General features: G+C 46.6%; 1 protein-coding gene across 3 annotated transcripts; it reads left to right on the top strand.

The window, feature by feature from the left end:
- Window positions 1-6: 6 nt before the first annotated feature.
- Window positions 7-13,836, top strand: LOC104856893 (zinc finger protein 324A). Of its 3 annotated transcripts, XM_010616487.2 has the most exons (5): window positions 7-66; window positions 282-406; window positions 1,680-1,806; window positions 2,160-2,276; window positions 11,938-13,836. In XM_010616487.2, the coding sequence occupies exons 3-5, from the start codon at window positions 1,686-1,688 to the stop codon at window positions 13,137-13,139; spliced, it is 1,440 nt and encodes a 479-aa protein (XP_010614789.1). In that variant the 5' UTR covers window positions 7-66; window positions 282-406; window positions 1,680-1,685; the 3' UTR covers window positions 13,140-13,836. The 3 variants fall into 3 exon arrangements, with proteins under 3 accessions (XP_010614789.1, XP_010614781.1, XP_010614800.1); XM_010616479.3 differs by lacking the exon at window positions 282-406; XM_010616498.2 differs by lacking the exons at window positions 7-66; window positions 282-406 and adding an exon at window positions 454-1,142.
- The last annotated feature ends 2,147 nt before the right edge of the window (window positions 13,837-15,983 follow it).

Here is a 15,983-nt window from a genome sequence, read left to right on the forward strand (position 1 = left end):
CGCTTCCTCCCGGCCCCAGCCCCAGGTCCCATGGCGGCTACTGGCGCGCTGACGGATCCGGCGCGGGTAAGAGCAAACACCCTACAGACTCAAGACCCCTGGAAGGAAGAGCTTACCGTGATCCCTGGCGGCCCGGGATAGGGAGGTGGCTCGTTCGGCCTCTGCAATGCTGGCCAGGGAGGCGTGCATGTGCGGGAGTCCCACGTCTGCCTTTCGGAAGCTGAAGGTCTCACGCCGATACCCGCGAGGGAGAGGCTGACCCTCGGCTCTTCTCGTTCTAGAGCGCGGGGAGAGGGATCTTGTGTACAGACGGGACTGCGAAATTGGGGCGTCAGGAGCTGCCCTGACGATTTGGCGGTTTGGAACAGAAAGCTGGACGTCCTCTTGGTTGAAAAAAATTTTTTCGGTACTGGAGGTTGAACCCAAGAAGGCCTTTGCTCTCAGCCACATTCCCAGCCCATAGCAATATATCTATATCTATATCTGTCTTTTACATTTCAAGATAGTCTTGCTAAGTTAGTTGCTATATGGCACAGGCTGGAATAGAAATTGTGATTCTCCTGCTTCAGCCTTCCAGAGTGCTGGGATCACAGGCATATGCCACCAAGCCTAGCCAGTTAGAATTTTAAAAGTATCCCCCCCCGCAAAAAAAAAGTATCCCACCTTTTGCTGAGTGGAGAACAGGAGTGTGAAGGGAGGCTCTTTCTGTAGTCCAGGTGGGCAATGATAACTCCTGAATCAAATGGAGTAGTGGTGGGGGAAAATAGTTGGATTGTGGATAGATCTGCTTATGTGTGAGGTGTGTGGTGTGACCGAGTGTTGTGAGTAAAGAACTGTCCCAAGATTTTCAGCCTGGGTGCCTGGAAGAATGGAATTGCTATGGACAGAACAAGAATTGGAAGAGAAAGGTGATTTCTTTCAGGGCAAAGATCAGGAGTCTGTGATGTCCTAGAGTGGAGGTGTCAGAGGATACGAACCTTTGGTGTCAATTGAGAGTTCCAGTGTTCTAGGCCAAGCAGGGTCTGGGAATTGGACTGAAGAGAAGATGACCCCATGGACTGGACCGAGGGTAGTCAGAACTGAGAGGCAACAAGAGCGAGAATGGCCAGGACTCCCAGGGCTGTCGGTGGAGGACCTGTCAGGTGGCTGGAGGTGGGGAGGGCAGCCACAGAGTGGACAAGAAATGGAGCAGTGCTGGGGAGGGAGGAAGGGATCGACTTCTTGTGTGTCCCCCAGGTTTTTGGGGCCACTTCTTGTGGCAGCTGGGTGTGATTATCCAGTTTATCAGACTGGAAAAACAGCATTGAAATGTCAGGCAGACACAGCGGGGGTGTACCCTTGGAATGGGCATGGGGGGTCGACAAGGACTTAAACTGTGGCTTGTTGCAGGTACAGGTAGGGACCCTTGTAGAGTTCATGCTGGGGCCTGAGTGGACATCTGGGGCTACTTTTGGTGTGTTTCTAGCCCAGGGCCTCCCTTGCTGAGGTAGAGATGATAAGGGAGAGCGCCTGTGGCCTGCAGGGGTAGGAATGGGGAAATGCCATCTGCGGTAGGTCTGGGTAGGACCAGGAAGGGAGAGGAGTGCCAGAGACTTCAGGGGAGGATCTGATGGAGGAATAGCTGGGTCTTGTGTCACAGTGCCATGCCTCAGACTGTCTCCTTCTGCCTGCTGTTGCAGGGCCTGATGGCCTTCGAGGATGTGGCCGTGTACTTCTCCCGGGAGGAATGGGTGCTCCTGGATACGGGCCAGAGGGCCCTATACCGCCACGTGATGCTGGAGAACTTCGCACTTGTGGCCTCACTGGGTAAAGCCCTGGGTCCTCATGGGAAGTGACATTGGTATCAGAATGGGCCATCAGGATAGCTCCTACCTCCCTGGCTACCTACCCATGAGTAGGGTCTTCTGGCCAGGGGCCAAGTGAGACAAGGTTGGGGCCCCAGAGATGTTGTCTGGGTGGCTCACCTATTTCTGTGTCCCTCTCTGGCTACAGCCTCCTGTACCCGGCTCTGTCCCCTTCCTGTGCTACTGCTGATACAGTTGCTGCTGGTTGTACAGATGGCACCATCTGTTTCCATGTAGCCCTGGTTCCTGCTACATGTTAAGGGGTGGCTGGTCCTGAGCAGCTACTGGACTCTCACCTGATCTTTCTCCTTCTAGGATTTTTCTCCTCCCCACCTCGTGTGATCATCCAGCTGCAGCGTGGTGAGGAACCTTGGGTTCCCAGTGGGAAGGACTCCATCCTGGGCAGGAATGCTTACAGGACGCTGGGCCTGGGTGAGTGTGGGCTCATGGTTGGGTAAAGTCAGGATCAATCTGTGGCCAAGTCAGGGCCAATCTCTGTCTCCCCTCCTGGTCTCACAGGCATACTAATCTGCCTCCTGTCTCTTCCCTGCCTTCATCAGCTACCCCCTAAAGGGTACCGCCTTGGCTACCCTAAAGTAAAGGCAGGAGCTCCAAAAGAACAGGAGCTGTTCACACAGGAAGTCACTGCCAGGCCTTTGAGAGACCTGTTCAGAGTAACCCCTATACTAGGCTTTGTTGTGTTGACCCAAACCCTCCAATGCCATGTTCCTTCATTCCTGTATTCACATGTTGCTTTTGCGCTTAACATGACCAAGCTTGTTTCAGGCACTCTTGGTCCTGTTTTGTGGGGCTGATGACAGAGAAAGGCAGCCAGTAAACAATGTTCACAAATGTTCTTCAGCCTCAAATGGGCACTAGCGCAAGGGGCAAAAGCAAGGTGGGGAGTGAACTGAGAAAGGAACAGGGTATGTATGGGGTGTTAATCTTCTGTCACTGTGACAAAATACCTGAGATAAACAAGGAGAAAAGTTCATTTTGGTTCACAGTTTCAGAATTGCAGTTCATGGTTGGCTAGTTCCATTGCTTTTGGCATTTGGCGAGGCAGAATACTATGACAGAGGAGTGTGGGGAAGAGTAGCTGCTCATCTCATAGATGAGTTAAGAGATGGAGGGAAAGCAGAGGGAAGGAACTCTGATGGTCCAAAACACCTTCTAAAAATCCCGACTCTGAACCCATAGCCCTTTTGGGAGAGATTTAGAAAAAAAAAAAATTTTGGTACTGAGGCCAGGGCACTTGCACTAAGATATATCCCCTGCTCTTTTTTTATTTTTTAATTTTGAGATAGAGTCTCACTAAGTTGCCCAGGGTAGGCTTGACCTTGTGATTCCCCTCCTCAATCTCCCAGAGTGTTAGGATTACAGGTGTGTGCCACCACACCTGGTTGGGGGGTAGTTTAGATTCAAACTGTAACCTTCTACTCCTGGCTCACAAAAGGTCATGTACCTCTCTTAATCCAGAGTACATTTACGCCATCTCCAAGCATCACCAAAGTCTCAACTACTCCGGCATTTCTCAAAAGTCCAAGTCGAGTCTCCTCTGACTCAAGGCAAATTTTAGCTGTGAGCCCTTCTAAAGTTTAAAAAGGAAGTCATACTCCCAAGAAAGACTGGCAAATGTGAAACATTCCTATTCAGAATAGAAGGAGTAGAGAAACAGGAATTGGACCAAAGCCAGATTGTAACACAGCGGGACAAACAGTATGCCCTGTGGCTCCACCTCTGTTATCCAGGGCACATGGTACATGATATGAGCTGCAAAGGGCCTAGGCAGCCCTGCCCCTATGGCCCACAGTCTCTCTTGGACTGGCTGTTCTCACTGCCTGTAGCATTCCTTGGCAGGTGTTCCATGTTCCTGGGATCTCTAAACTTCCTAGGCTCCCTGCTGTGGCTTTGGGTTCATGCTCAAGCTTCACACATGGCCCTTTCAGGGGCTGCCCACAGGAACTCTGACCCTGCCATACATTACCTGGCCTCCCAGGGCTGCCTATGAAGTCTCAGTGGAGGCCTCCATGACACTGTAACTCTCATATTCTGCATGCCTGCAAAACCAGCATCATATGGTGATGTCAAGCCAGCTGAAGCAGTAGCCAGGGCCTCTTGGACCACAGCTACAGCAGCCCCTGAGTGCCTGGATGGCTGAGGATGGTAAACAAATCCTGGGGAAAAAATTTCCAGGCAGCCTTGGTGGAGCATACATAGTGCCCCAAGAGCTCTTCTCAAAGCAGAATCAAGGGCCAGGGATTTAGCTCAGTGATTCCACTGCCTGCCTTGAAAGCTCAAGGTCCCAAGTTTGATCCCTGGTACCAAAAAAAAAAAAAAAAAAAGCAGAATCATTCGTTCAAAAGAGTTTACAGCTTTGTACGCTTGTACCCTTGAGCTATTCATGAGTAAAGTCTGGCCTATCCCTAAAAGGCTTCCTAATGTCCAAGTGCAAAGTATTTGGCTTTTTTTCTTTTCTCTAATGTAATTATTTTTTGTTACATTTTAGATATACATAATGATAACATTCATCATAGGGAATTTATACCTGTGTGTGATATATCTTGCTTCTTTTTTCCCATTCCCCTCCCCTCCCTTCAACCATTCTTCCCATGATTTACAAAAGCTTTATGTCTATTTTTCTTGCCCCCGCCCTTTGGTACTAGGGATTGAACTTGGGACCTTGGGCTTGTGAGGCAGGTGGTGGCACCACCGAGCTAAATCCCTGGCCCTGTATTCTTTTTTTTTTTCAGTACCAGGATCCAACTCAGGACCTTGCACATGCAAAACAGGTGGTGGAACCACTGAACTAAATCCTTGGCCCTCTATTCTTTTTTTCTTGCCCCTCTCCTCCTCTTTTTCCCCTCCTTCCCTTGTTCCGCTTCTTATTTGAACATTTTCATCATTAAAGAGTTTGAGAAGTAGTGGCAGTAGTTCTTCTCTAAATTTCTTGTAGAATTCAGTAATGAATTCTACTTTCCTTTGTTGGTAGATTTTCAATGACATCTTCAATTTCATTGACTGATATTAGTGTTTGTTTGCTTGTTTGTTTTGGTACCAGGGATTGAACTCAGGACCTTATGTTTGTGAGGCAGGTGGTAGCACCACTGAGCTAAATCCCTGGCCTGAGTTTATTTAGAATTTTTATATCTTCTTGATTTGGCTTTAGCAATTCATATGTATCTAGGAATCTCTTTTTTTTTTTCTGTTTTCCATCTTAAAGAATACAGGGGTTTTTTTGTTTGTTTGATTTTTTTTTACAGTACAGGTTATTGAAGTAGGTACTGGTCTCGATTTCTGCAGGATTTGTTGTGACTTCACCCTTTTCATTCCTAATTGCATGAGTTTGAGTCTTTTCTTTCCTTTTTTTGATAGGGTTGGCTAAGGATTTGTCAATTTTATTTTTAAATCTTTCAAAGAACTAACTCTTTGATTCATTTATTCTTTATAGTGTTTTCTTGGGCTCAGTTGCATTAATTTCTTTATAATTCCTCCCTTATTTGAGTTTTGGGCTTGACTTGCTCTTCTTTTTCTAAAAGCTTCAGGCTCAACATTAGGTTATTTATTTGAGCGCACTCTGTTTTTCTGATATGGGAATTCACCACTGTATATTCCCCTCGTAGGACTGCTTTCATTGTGTCCCACAAATTCCAGTATGTTGTATTGGCATTATCATTTAATTATGGAAACTGTCTAATTTCTTCTTTAGTTTCATCTGTGACTCATTGTGTCAGGAGCCATTCTACATAATTTTTTTGGAAAAAATCATTTCACAATTAAATTATGATTAGGGCTATCTGAGCCTCAATAGTCGAGTGATGCTGTGATGCTCAAGGGCAAGATTACATCAGTTGAAGACCTCATAGTTCTTTGAGAAACAAGTAGTAACACAAAAAGGTCTCACCTGAAGAGGAACAATTCCTTATCAGCTTAACTCATCCTACTACTGTTGTAAGAATGTTTTGCTCATCTCACATCCTAATCAACCGAAGCTCCTCATCTACCTAAGATCCTCATCTTCATGGGATTACTATCCAGAGTCATCTGATACTTCCTCTGATTATAAGATCCTCATCATCATAGGATTATTGCCACCCTCTGAGTTATCTGATACTCCCTATGAACACAATAAGTAATGGCAAGTTTGGAGTGTCTTTGTCTTTGCCCACTCAGAGAAACTGATCTCCCGGCTCCTCATATACTTTGTTTTGTTGTTGTTGTTGTTGTTTTGGTACGGGGATCATACTCGGCTCCTTGTGCTTGCGAGCCAGACGGTGGAACCACTGAGCTAAATCCCCGGCCCTCCTCATATACTTTGAAATTACAAATACCTCTATTGTCTTTCTTTAGCCCTCACTGTCCCCCCTTCTAGGCAATTGAAGGATTGATTGCCCTCTGGTACCATCAGTTGCTTAGGAGGGGTTAATTTCCTTTTTTTTTTTCTGAAGTTTTTATGGTTTCTTTTGCCATTGATTTCCAGTTTCCTTACACTATGATCTGATAACATGCGTTGGATAATTTCAGTTCCTTGCATTTACTTAAGCATGTTCTATAAGCTAGTATGTGGTCTATTTTGGAGAATATCCTGTGTGCAGCTGAGAATTTGTATTCTGATGTTGAGGGGTAGAATACTCTATAAACCTCTACTGAGCCCATTTGTCAAAATGTTTGGTTCAATTTTGATAGTTCTTTGTTGATTTTTTTGGTCTAGTGGATCTGTCTCTTTGTGATGCTGGATATTGAGGTCCCCATTACAAATGTATTAGTGTTTATTTGATTTTTTTCATGTCCATTAATATTTGTTTTATATAGTTGGGTATGCTTGTATTTGGTACAAATATATTTATGATTGCCATCTTTTCTTGGATTGTTCCCTTAATAAGGATGTAGTGATCATTGACTCTTATAACCAGTCTTGGCTTAAAATCTACTTTGTCTGCAAATAGAATAGTTATCCCTGTTTTTTTCTGGGTTCCTGTCACATGGAGTATTGTTTTCCATCCTTTGACTTTCAGTCTGAATGTATATAGCATATTGTTGGATCTTGTTTCTTGATCCATTTTGCCAGTCTGTTTCTTTTGAATGATGAATTGAGATCATTAATATTGATGGTTGCAACTGAAATGTATTGACTTATCTGGTTCTCTTTGTTTTCCTCCTCTGATTAATTACTTGCCTTGCTTGGTGGATTCATTCTGTGTGGTTCATGGAGTTGTCCTCATTGTCTCTTTCTAGAATGCCCTTTATAACATTTTGGAGTGCTGGTTTGGTGGTCATGAATTTCTTCAGGTGTTCTTTGTCATGAAAGTATCTTATTTTCCCGTCAATTCTGCAAGATAGTTTTGTGGGTACATCAATCTGGGTTAAAGGTTGTTTTCTTTCAGGGCTTGTTATACTTCAAACTCTCCTGGACTTGAGGGTTTGGGTTGAGAAGTTTGCTGGGATTTTGATGGGCTTTCCTTTATAGGTGATTTATTTATTTTCTCTAACAACTTTTAATATTCTGTTGTGTTGAATTTTAGGAATCTTGACTATTATATGCCATGGTATCCATTCATTTTTATTTATTTATTTTGGTACCGGGGATTGAAATCAAGTCCCTGTGCTTGTGAGGCAGGTGGCTGAACCACTAAGCTAAATCCCCAGTCCTCCATTCACCCCCGCATTGTTTATTGGTACATTTAAAGCAAACAATACAGTTACATTTATCATTGGGATTATCCATTCTTTTTTATTTTTTGTACCAGGGATCGAATTTGGGTTCTTGCATTTGCAAGGCAGGTGCTGGAACCACTGAGCTAAATCCCCGGCCTATCCATTCCTTTTGATCATGACTAATTAGAGTTCGATATGCCTCACCTATTGGTATGTCAAATTGTTTTTCTCTGCTTGGTAAGTTTTCTGCTATTGCTTTTATGAACATTTTTTTTATGTCTTTTGTGCTGTCTCTTGCTTTTACATTGATTCCAGTCAAGCTTATGTTATTCTTCGCATCATCTAGTGCCTGCTGGATTGATTTTTCATGGTCCCTTGCTGTGTGTGTGTGTGTGTGTGTGTGTGTGTGTGTGTGTGTGCATGCATGTGTACCAGGAATCAATTGCAGGGTCTCATGTTTGACAGGCAGGTGCTGTACTGCTGTTATATCCCTGGCCCTAGTCCCTTGCTATTTTAAGAAATCTTTCTTTTCATGAACACTAACTGCTATCCTGTCTTCTATATCTGATATTCTGTCCTCACATTGGCTTGTGTGTGTGTGTGTGTGTGTGTGTGTGTGCATGCATGTGTACCAGGAATCAATTGCAGGGTCTCATGTTTGACAGGCAGGTGCTGTACTGCTGTTATATCCCTGGCCCTAGTCCCTTGCTATTTTAAGAAATCTTTCTTTTCATGAACACTAACTGCTATCCTGTCTTCTATATCTGATATTCTGTCCTCACATTGGCTCGTTTTACTGGATATACTTTCGATGGAATTTTTAATCTTGATATCTGTTGAATCTGTTTCATGGATTCCATTTCTTTCCTATATTGAGTGTTCATGATTTCCATCACTTTCCTAAGCTTCTCTATTTAAAAAAATTTGTATCTGCACTAGAGTCACTATGTCTTTCATTATGTTTACCATCTCTAGTTATCTGAGGAATTATGTCTGACTTGATTTTTTGTAGAACCTCATCCATCTGCTTTGTTACTTCCACTGTTACCACTTCAGAGAGTCCAGGTAGGAGGCTTTGGAATTGTTCCACTTCATTACCCGCTGAGTTTGCCTTTGGTGAGCTGAAAGTCTGGGGTTGCATCTTGCTTAATTATCTTCTCTTTCTCTCCCCGCCCCGCTTGCTTTCTTTCTTTCTTCCTTTCTCTCTCTCTCTCTCTCTCTCTCTCTCTCTCTCTTCCTTTCTTTCTTTTTTCTTTCTTCTAGCTTAATTCCAGGGTTGATGCTGGTAAATTGCTTATGGCAGGTAGCTTTACTGCTAGTATTGAGAACCCTTAGGAAATGACTACTTCTTAGAGATGTCTTCCAGGTGTGGTTGGCTTTTGCGTTTTGAATCTGTTGCATGATCCTACCTCTTCAATTTACGGGGAATGAGAAGTTGCTGCCTATTTGGCCTATCCCCTGATTCTTTGGCACTGGCCTGTTGTATTGTTTGGGATCAATCTGTCTTTGCGTACCAGGAAGAACAACTGTTTAGAACAATTATGTCACCTTGGCTAAAGCAGTACAATCAGCAATAGCAATAGAATGAAACATAGCCTAGAAAATAACATTTTAAAATTAAATTAAGGGCTAGGGATTTAACTCAGTGGTTCCACAGCCTGCCTCACAAGTGCAAGGTCCAAAGTTCCATCCCCAGTACCAAAAATAAATAAATAAAATAAACATTTTAAATAAGATTGTGGTAACTATTTTGGAGGTTTGTTTGTTTGTGTTTTGGTACCAGGGATTGAACTCGAGACCTTGTACTTGCGAGGCAGGTCGCAGCACCACTGAGCTAAATCCCCAGCTCTGTTATAACTATTAATTTGCCACCTTTAACTGTATGAGCTTTATTTGTGGTTATATAACAAAATATAAAACAAACCAGAAAACTGTGTAATATATGTGCCTCAATATGGTGATTTTACCCTTGGGAGAAAATTTAAAAGGCACTGAGGGGAAAATAGAGAAATAGAAGAAGAGGAAGAGATTAGAAGCAAGGCTGGAAACAAAGGAAAATTACCCAAATTTTGGGAAACTGGTGGAGAAGACAGGAGGGAACCCGGGTGTGGTGGTGCACGCCTGTAATCCCAGCATTGTGGGGGGCTGAGGCAGGAGGATCGCTGTGAGTTCGAGACCAACCTGGGCTACATAGTGAGTTCCAGGTCAGTCTCAACTACATAGTGAAACCCTGTCTCAAAAACTAAAAAAAAAAAGGGTTGGGGAGTTAAGCTCAGTGCTGCTGCTGCCTGCCTTGCAAGTGCAAGGTCCTGAGTTCAATCCCCAGTTCTGCCAAAAGAAAAAAAGAAAAAAAAAAGAAAACAAAAGGTCCACTTCAGGCATGTCTACTCTTGCTGATAGACACAGTGGTCAAACACAACCCAGATCTTTGTAGATTAATTCCAGCAAGCCAGCTGTAGATTCACAGAAGGGGTAGTGGATAATCCCAGCAAGCCAGCATCTTTAGTTCCACTGAAGTTCAGGCTGGTTTCTGGCTGTGAGGCTAGAACCCAAGTTGTTCAGCCTACAACACTCTGTGTGCATCCTGCCAGTTCAAACTCGGCCGCTTGACCTCTCCCTATCTTAAACTCCCCCTATCATGACCTCACCCTGAGGGTTAGAGTTGCTAGATGGAGCCACCCCAAAGCTGTTCTGAGTTCCATGCTCAGTTGACCCCTCTCCAAGATTACTACCTGCCAATTATCCTCTCTGGGGCGGAGGCTTCTGAACTGAAATAACTCACCAGTTTGCTACATCCATTAATACATTCCATTTGTTTGTTTGGTGTGTGTGTTGTGTGTGTGTGTTGTTTTGGTTGGGGGGTACATTTGAATTTTTTTTTTTTTCATTTTTTTCCAGTGTTATTATATTGGCACATTTCAGATATACACAATGGTAACATTCATCATAGGGAATTTGTACCTGTCCGTGATATATCTTGCTTCTTTTTTTCATATTCCCCTACCCGCTTCTTCTCCTTATTTACAAAAGTTTTGTTTCCATTTTTTCCCTCTAGTCTCTTTTTCCCTTGTCCCTTCTTTCCTTACCCATTCCCCCTCCCTTATTCCCATTCTCATTTGAACATTTTCTTCCCATTTCCCAGTATCTATTATATATTTTGTTCCTTATTTCCACTCTTGGTTTCTCATACCAGAGAAACAATGTGGTAGTTAAACATGTGTCCAGTTTATTTCATGCAAGAGTATAGTCTTAAGGTGTATCCATTTAAATTTTTTTTCTGCTCTGTCTTCCTAATGAGTCTCATTGTAAATCAGTGTATGCCAGAATTACCCATGCAACAGCCTGAACGTTGTACTGCCTTAAAATTTCCACCACCAGATTAGTAAGTCTTCCACCTTTTAAACCCTTGCTTTCTGTGAAGTCTTGGTACATGGACAAAATGTAGAGACATTCTTTGCCAGAATGCACCATGAGAGGCCTCTGGTCCAATTCCCAACAGAATTGTCTGTACTGGCCATGTGTGGTGGCACAAGTCTGTAGTCACAGCACTCAGGAGACTCAGGCAAGAAGGTCACCTTGAATTGAAGGCCAGCGGGAGCTACATAGTTCAAGGCCAGCCAGAACTGGCTTACATAGTGAGACCTTGTCTCAAGAAAACAAAAACGGGCCAGGGATTTAGCTCAGTGGTTCTGCCACTTGCCTCCCAAGCACAAGGTCCTGAGTTCATCCCCAGTACCAAAAAAAAAAAAAAAAAAAAAAAAAAAAAAAAAACAGGCCAGATGTGGTGGTACATGCCTATAATCCCAGCATTTGAGAGGCTAAAGCAGGAGGATTGCTAAGTTTAAGGCCGGCCTAAACTACATAGTAAGACCTTGTCTCAAAAACACAAACAAAAGTACTGTTTATATTCCTATCAGCTGTCATAGCTGAGTTCACACCAGAATCATCCATTAAGCTCCAGTTCCAAAGGCTTCTGAGGGGCTGGAGATTTAGCTCAGTGGCACTGTGCCTGCCTGGCAAGTACAAGGTCCTGAGTTCGATTCCTGGTACCAAAAATATCAGGTGTGATCACACCATGACCTGTCTTCTTGGTATCAACTTTCAGAGGTGAACAGCTTCCTCTTTCCCCAGGCCCACAAATAAAGCCAAGTGGCTGTGGAGTGAAACTGAGCCAAAGTAACCCCTTTTTCCTGTGTTGCCCAACTATTTGGTCACAGTGATGAAGATCACAGCCCGGGCTATGGGAAGAGTCCGCCTCAGCTTTCTGTACCCCACATGGCGAGGTCGGCTGCAGTCAGGAGTGCCACACTTGTGCTCAGGCTCCCCACCCCCCAAGGCCTCTGCTTTTCTCCCATGCTCCACATCCAGTCTCCGGGTCCCAGGCTGCCCACTGGTCCTGTTCTGGTCACCTAAGGCAACCACATATTTCTGCCCTTAGGTTCCCATTGTGTTGCTGAGCACAGAAGCACTTCCAGAGAAGCCACAATGCCAGGGGCCTTCTCTGGCACCTGCCCTGGCCCTCTTGCTAGTGTCCCGCCAGACACCACACCATCCCGAGAGAGGAAACCCACGGGAGTTTCAGTGATCTATTGGGAAAGGCTCCTGCTGGGTTCGGGGCTGCGGCTGAGCTCCCCACAGAGGGGTGTCGGGCCCAGGGACAAGGACCCAGAGGATCGGTCATCGGTGCCTCCATCTTCCCTCGACCGACACCCAGGGGATCATGGTGCACCCTGGGGGTTAGGGTTAGGGGAGGAGCTGGGGGAGCCAGGGCCCCTCCCAGGGGAGAAGCCCTTCGAGTGCACGGCCTGCAGCAAGGTGTTTGTGAAGAGCTCCGACCTACTGAAGCACCTGCGCACACACACTGGTGAACGGCCCTACGCGTGCGTGCAGTGTGGCAAGGCCTTCAGCCAGACCTCACACCTGACGCAGCACCTTCGCATACACAGCGGCGAGACACCTTACGCCTGCCCAGCCTGTGGCAAGGCCTTCCGCCACAGCTCCTCGCTCGTGCGCCACCAGAGAATCCACACGGCCGAGAAGGCCTTCCGCTGTGGTGACTGTGGCAAGGCCTTCAGCCACGGTTCAAACCTCAGCCAGCATCGCAAGATCCATGCGGGAGGTCGGCCCTACGCATGTGCTCGCTGCGGCCGCCGTTTCTGCCGCAACTCGCACCTGATTCAGCATGAGCGCACGCACACGGGTGAGAAGCCCTTCGCCTGCGCGCTCTGCGGCGCTGCCTTCAGCCAGGGCTCCTCGCTCTTCAAACACCAGCGTGTGCATACAGGTGAGAAGCCCTTCGCCTGTGCTCAGTGCGGCCGCGCCTTTAGCCACAGCTCCAACCTCACACAGCACCGGCTGCTGCATACGGGTGAGCGGCCCTTCCGCTGTGCAGACTGTGGCAAGGCCTTCGCCAAGGGTGCTGTGCTGCTCAGCCACCGTCGCATCCACACAGGTGAGAAGCCCTTCGCCTGCACGCAGTGCGGCCGTGCCTTCCGTGAGCGCCCCGCGCTCTTCCACCACCAGCGGATCCACACAGGTGAGAAGGCCTTGCGGCGGCCAAGGGCCAGGCCTCCCCCAGTGGAGGAAGTGGCAGGAAAGGAGGTCAGGGCTCCAGCCGGCTCTGGCCCCACCCAGGCCTGAGTCCTTTGCACATGGCGACAGGGTTGGCCACAGCCTATGCTTCTGCCCTCGGAAAAGTCGTGATGCAGAGACGTCGGGCGTTTAACCAGAGGCTGGGCTTGCCCTGAACCTGGACAGCCCCAGGAAGCCAGCAGAGACAGCCCAGCTTACAGGCTCTTTTTGAGTGCTTCACAGGGACAAGAGGCCTGGACAGGCCTGTCTGCACATGCACTAGCAGCTTTCCCCAGGCCTCTGCCATGTGGGGATTTCTTTGGGCCTGCCCAGACCTCTGAAGGCTTTGGAAATGGAGGTTTGAGGGCTGGCCTGGGCAGGTGACTGGGCTGAGCCTCAGCTTCTTCCTCTGAGGGGAAGAAATAAGTCTGGGCCCACCCTGACTAGCAGGATCCTGATAGGGTCCCACATGTTCACCAACAGTCCCTCTAGATACTGGAAATTTTCTCCTGTGAGCCCTGTGCTGGTGTCTATCGCCACTTAAAAAATGAGGAAGTAGAGGCGCAGAGAGGGGAAGTGAGTTTCTCAGGGCACATAGCAGAAATATACTAATACTCAGGCACAGCAGGCTCTGAGAAAATATGGCCTCAGCAGTGGAAAGACAGATGAAGGATACTGTCCCTGGCTATACCAAGCCCTGTCACCAGCTCTGGACACCGAAGTCAGTGTTTGAGGGACTTTTATATCTAAGACTATGGTAATAACTTTGGAGGAAAAGAGAGCTGCACATTTTTGCTGGACAGTGGCCACATGTTCCCTATTCTCCCACCCTGGGTGGAAGATGACTGCCAAACGGGGAGGATTTGCCATTATCTGAGACGGGTGCCCTTTGGGGCTTTGGTGACAGATGGATATGGTGGTGGCCTAGTTTGCTTCCTCTGTCCTTTAGTAGACCAGACTCTTCTAATCTGAGGCTCACTGGCAGTGAACGATCATTGGACTGGAAAAAAATAAACTAGTATTTACAACTTAGTTGTAAGTTTTTTTTGTTTTTGCTTTTTTTTTGACAGGGTCTTGCTGGGCTGGGGATTTAGCTCAGTGGTGCCACTGCCTGCCTAGCAAGTGCAAGGACCCAAGATCAATCCCTAGTACAGAGAGAGAGAGAGAGGGAGAGAGGGAGAGAGACAGGGTTTTGCTATGTAGTTCAGGCTGGCCTCGAACTCCCTGGGATCTTCCTGCCTCAGCCTTCCCATTGCTAGGATTAGAGACATAAACCATCACAACCCAGCCTAGTTGTCATTTCTTGCACAGGAATATGGAAGTCCACGGTCTTAGCCCTTGGTTCCAGGGTAGGGTTCACGTTTTCACATGACTCCAAAGAGACTCCCTTAGCATGTGCAAGAGTCTGGGTTCGATCCCCAGCACCACACATACACAGAGGCTCCCCCAAAAGGTTTTTTCTTTTTTGGGGGAGTAACTCACCCTTCACACCGAGCTGCATCTTAACCTTTCTGTTTTTAAAATATTTGTTTGTTTTTTGAGGCAGGGACTTCCTTTGTCGTTCAGACTGGCTCTGAACTCACTATGTAGCCCAGACAGGCCTCTCTCAGTGATCCTCCTGCCTCGGCCTCCGAGTGCTGGGATTACAGGTGTGCACCACCATGCCTGGCTTATTTTTTGTATTTTGAGACAGGATCTTGAATTGCTAAGTTGATTGGGCTGGAGTAGAATATGCAATCCTGCCTCAGCCTCCCAGAATGCTGGAATTATAGTTGTATACCATTGGGCCCCAAGGTTTCTTTTTAAACATTTGTGTGAACAATAACAGCCCGATGCCCTTTTCACCCTAATGCAATCCAGACAGTATTAAATGGACATCCCATTGGGGGATTTGAGTTATAGAAATGAGGTGGGTGGGGAAACAGGCAAGCTTATGTGCTGTCAATGCAGAGTTGACTCTAACCCAGTAGATGCTCAAGTCCCATAACTTCCAAGACACTGAAGCCATCACCTGAGCTCAGATAGCAAATGCAACTGTCCTGATCATGCTGTTGGAGCCAGATCCATCTCCTGCCCATCAGGCCTCACACATTCCTGAAACGAGGGAAGACATGTTGGACCACTTTCCTAAGACCCTGCCCCTGCAGGGCAAGTCCTCTGAGCTGGGCCCCCGATGCCCTGAACCATTGTCCACGCCCCACTCACTGCGCTATGGATCCCTGTAGATCTGAGGAATGCAGACAGACCTCCATCTTTCACAGAGACACTCTTGGGAAGGTCATGGGATTCAGGATTGAAGGTATCTGTCAGGCAAGTGGGTACGCCGACAGTCGCATGAAACTTTTCCTATGCATTGGGTGGGAGTTCCTGTAGCCAAGTTTCTGCCCTAAGCCCTGACCCTTCAGACTGCATCTAGTGCCCAATCCTGTCTTAACCAACTAGCCTTCTCTTTCCTGCACCGTGCTCCTCTTTGCCACTTCTTTGCTTGTTCCTCTGTTGTCCTTGGCTCCACTCTGCTTGATCTACTTTCCCCAAACCCAGAACTGGTCAGTGTCTCCAATCTGGGCTCCCTCCTCCTTCCAAATCTTGGGCTGAGTTGCCCTTTCCTCAGTCCAAGGTCATTTTGGGCTGGCCTCTGTTAACCCTGAATAATCTGTGACTGTAAAAGTGTACCTAGGTGTTTGGGGTCACAAGGTCAGACCAAACGTATTTGGCTCCAACCCACTGAAACCACAAAGAAAGTGATTAAAACACAAATACGGAAATATATGAATGGGGAAGGAGTCAACAGCAACGGCATTCTGAAGCTACACGTAGAAAAGATGTCACTAATTCAGGGAAAGCCAAATACTGAGCTGGCAATGAGGAAAACAGAGAGGCCCAACCAGACTTATGCTGTAGCACACTTGGGAA

This window comes from Fukomys damarensis, unplaced genomic scaffold, assembly GCF_012274545.1.
Source record: "Fukomys damarensis isolate Sample0158 unplaced genomic scaffold, DMR_v1.0_HiC HiC_scaffold_19, whole genome shotgun sequence".
NCBI lineage: Eukaryota > Metazoa > Chordata > Mammalia > Rodentia > Bathyergidae > Fukomys > Fukomys damarensis.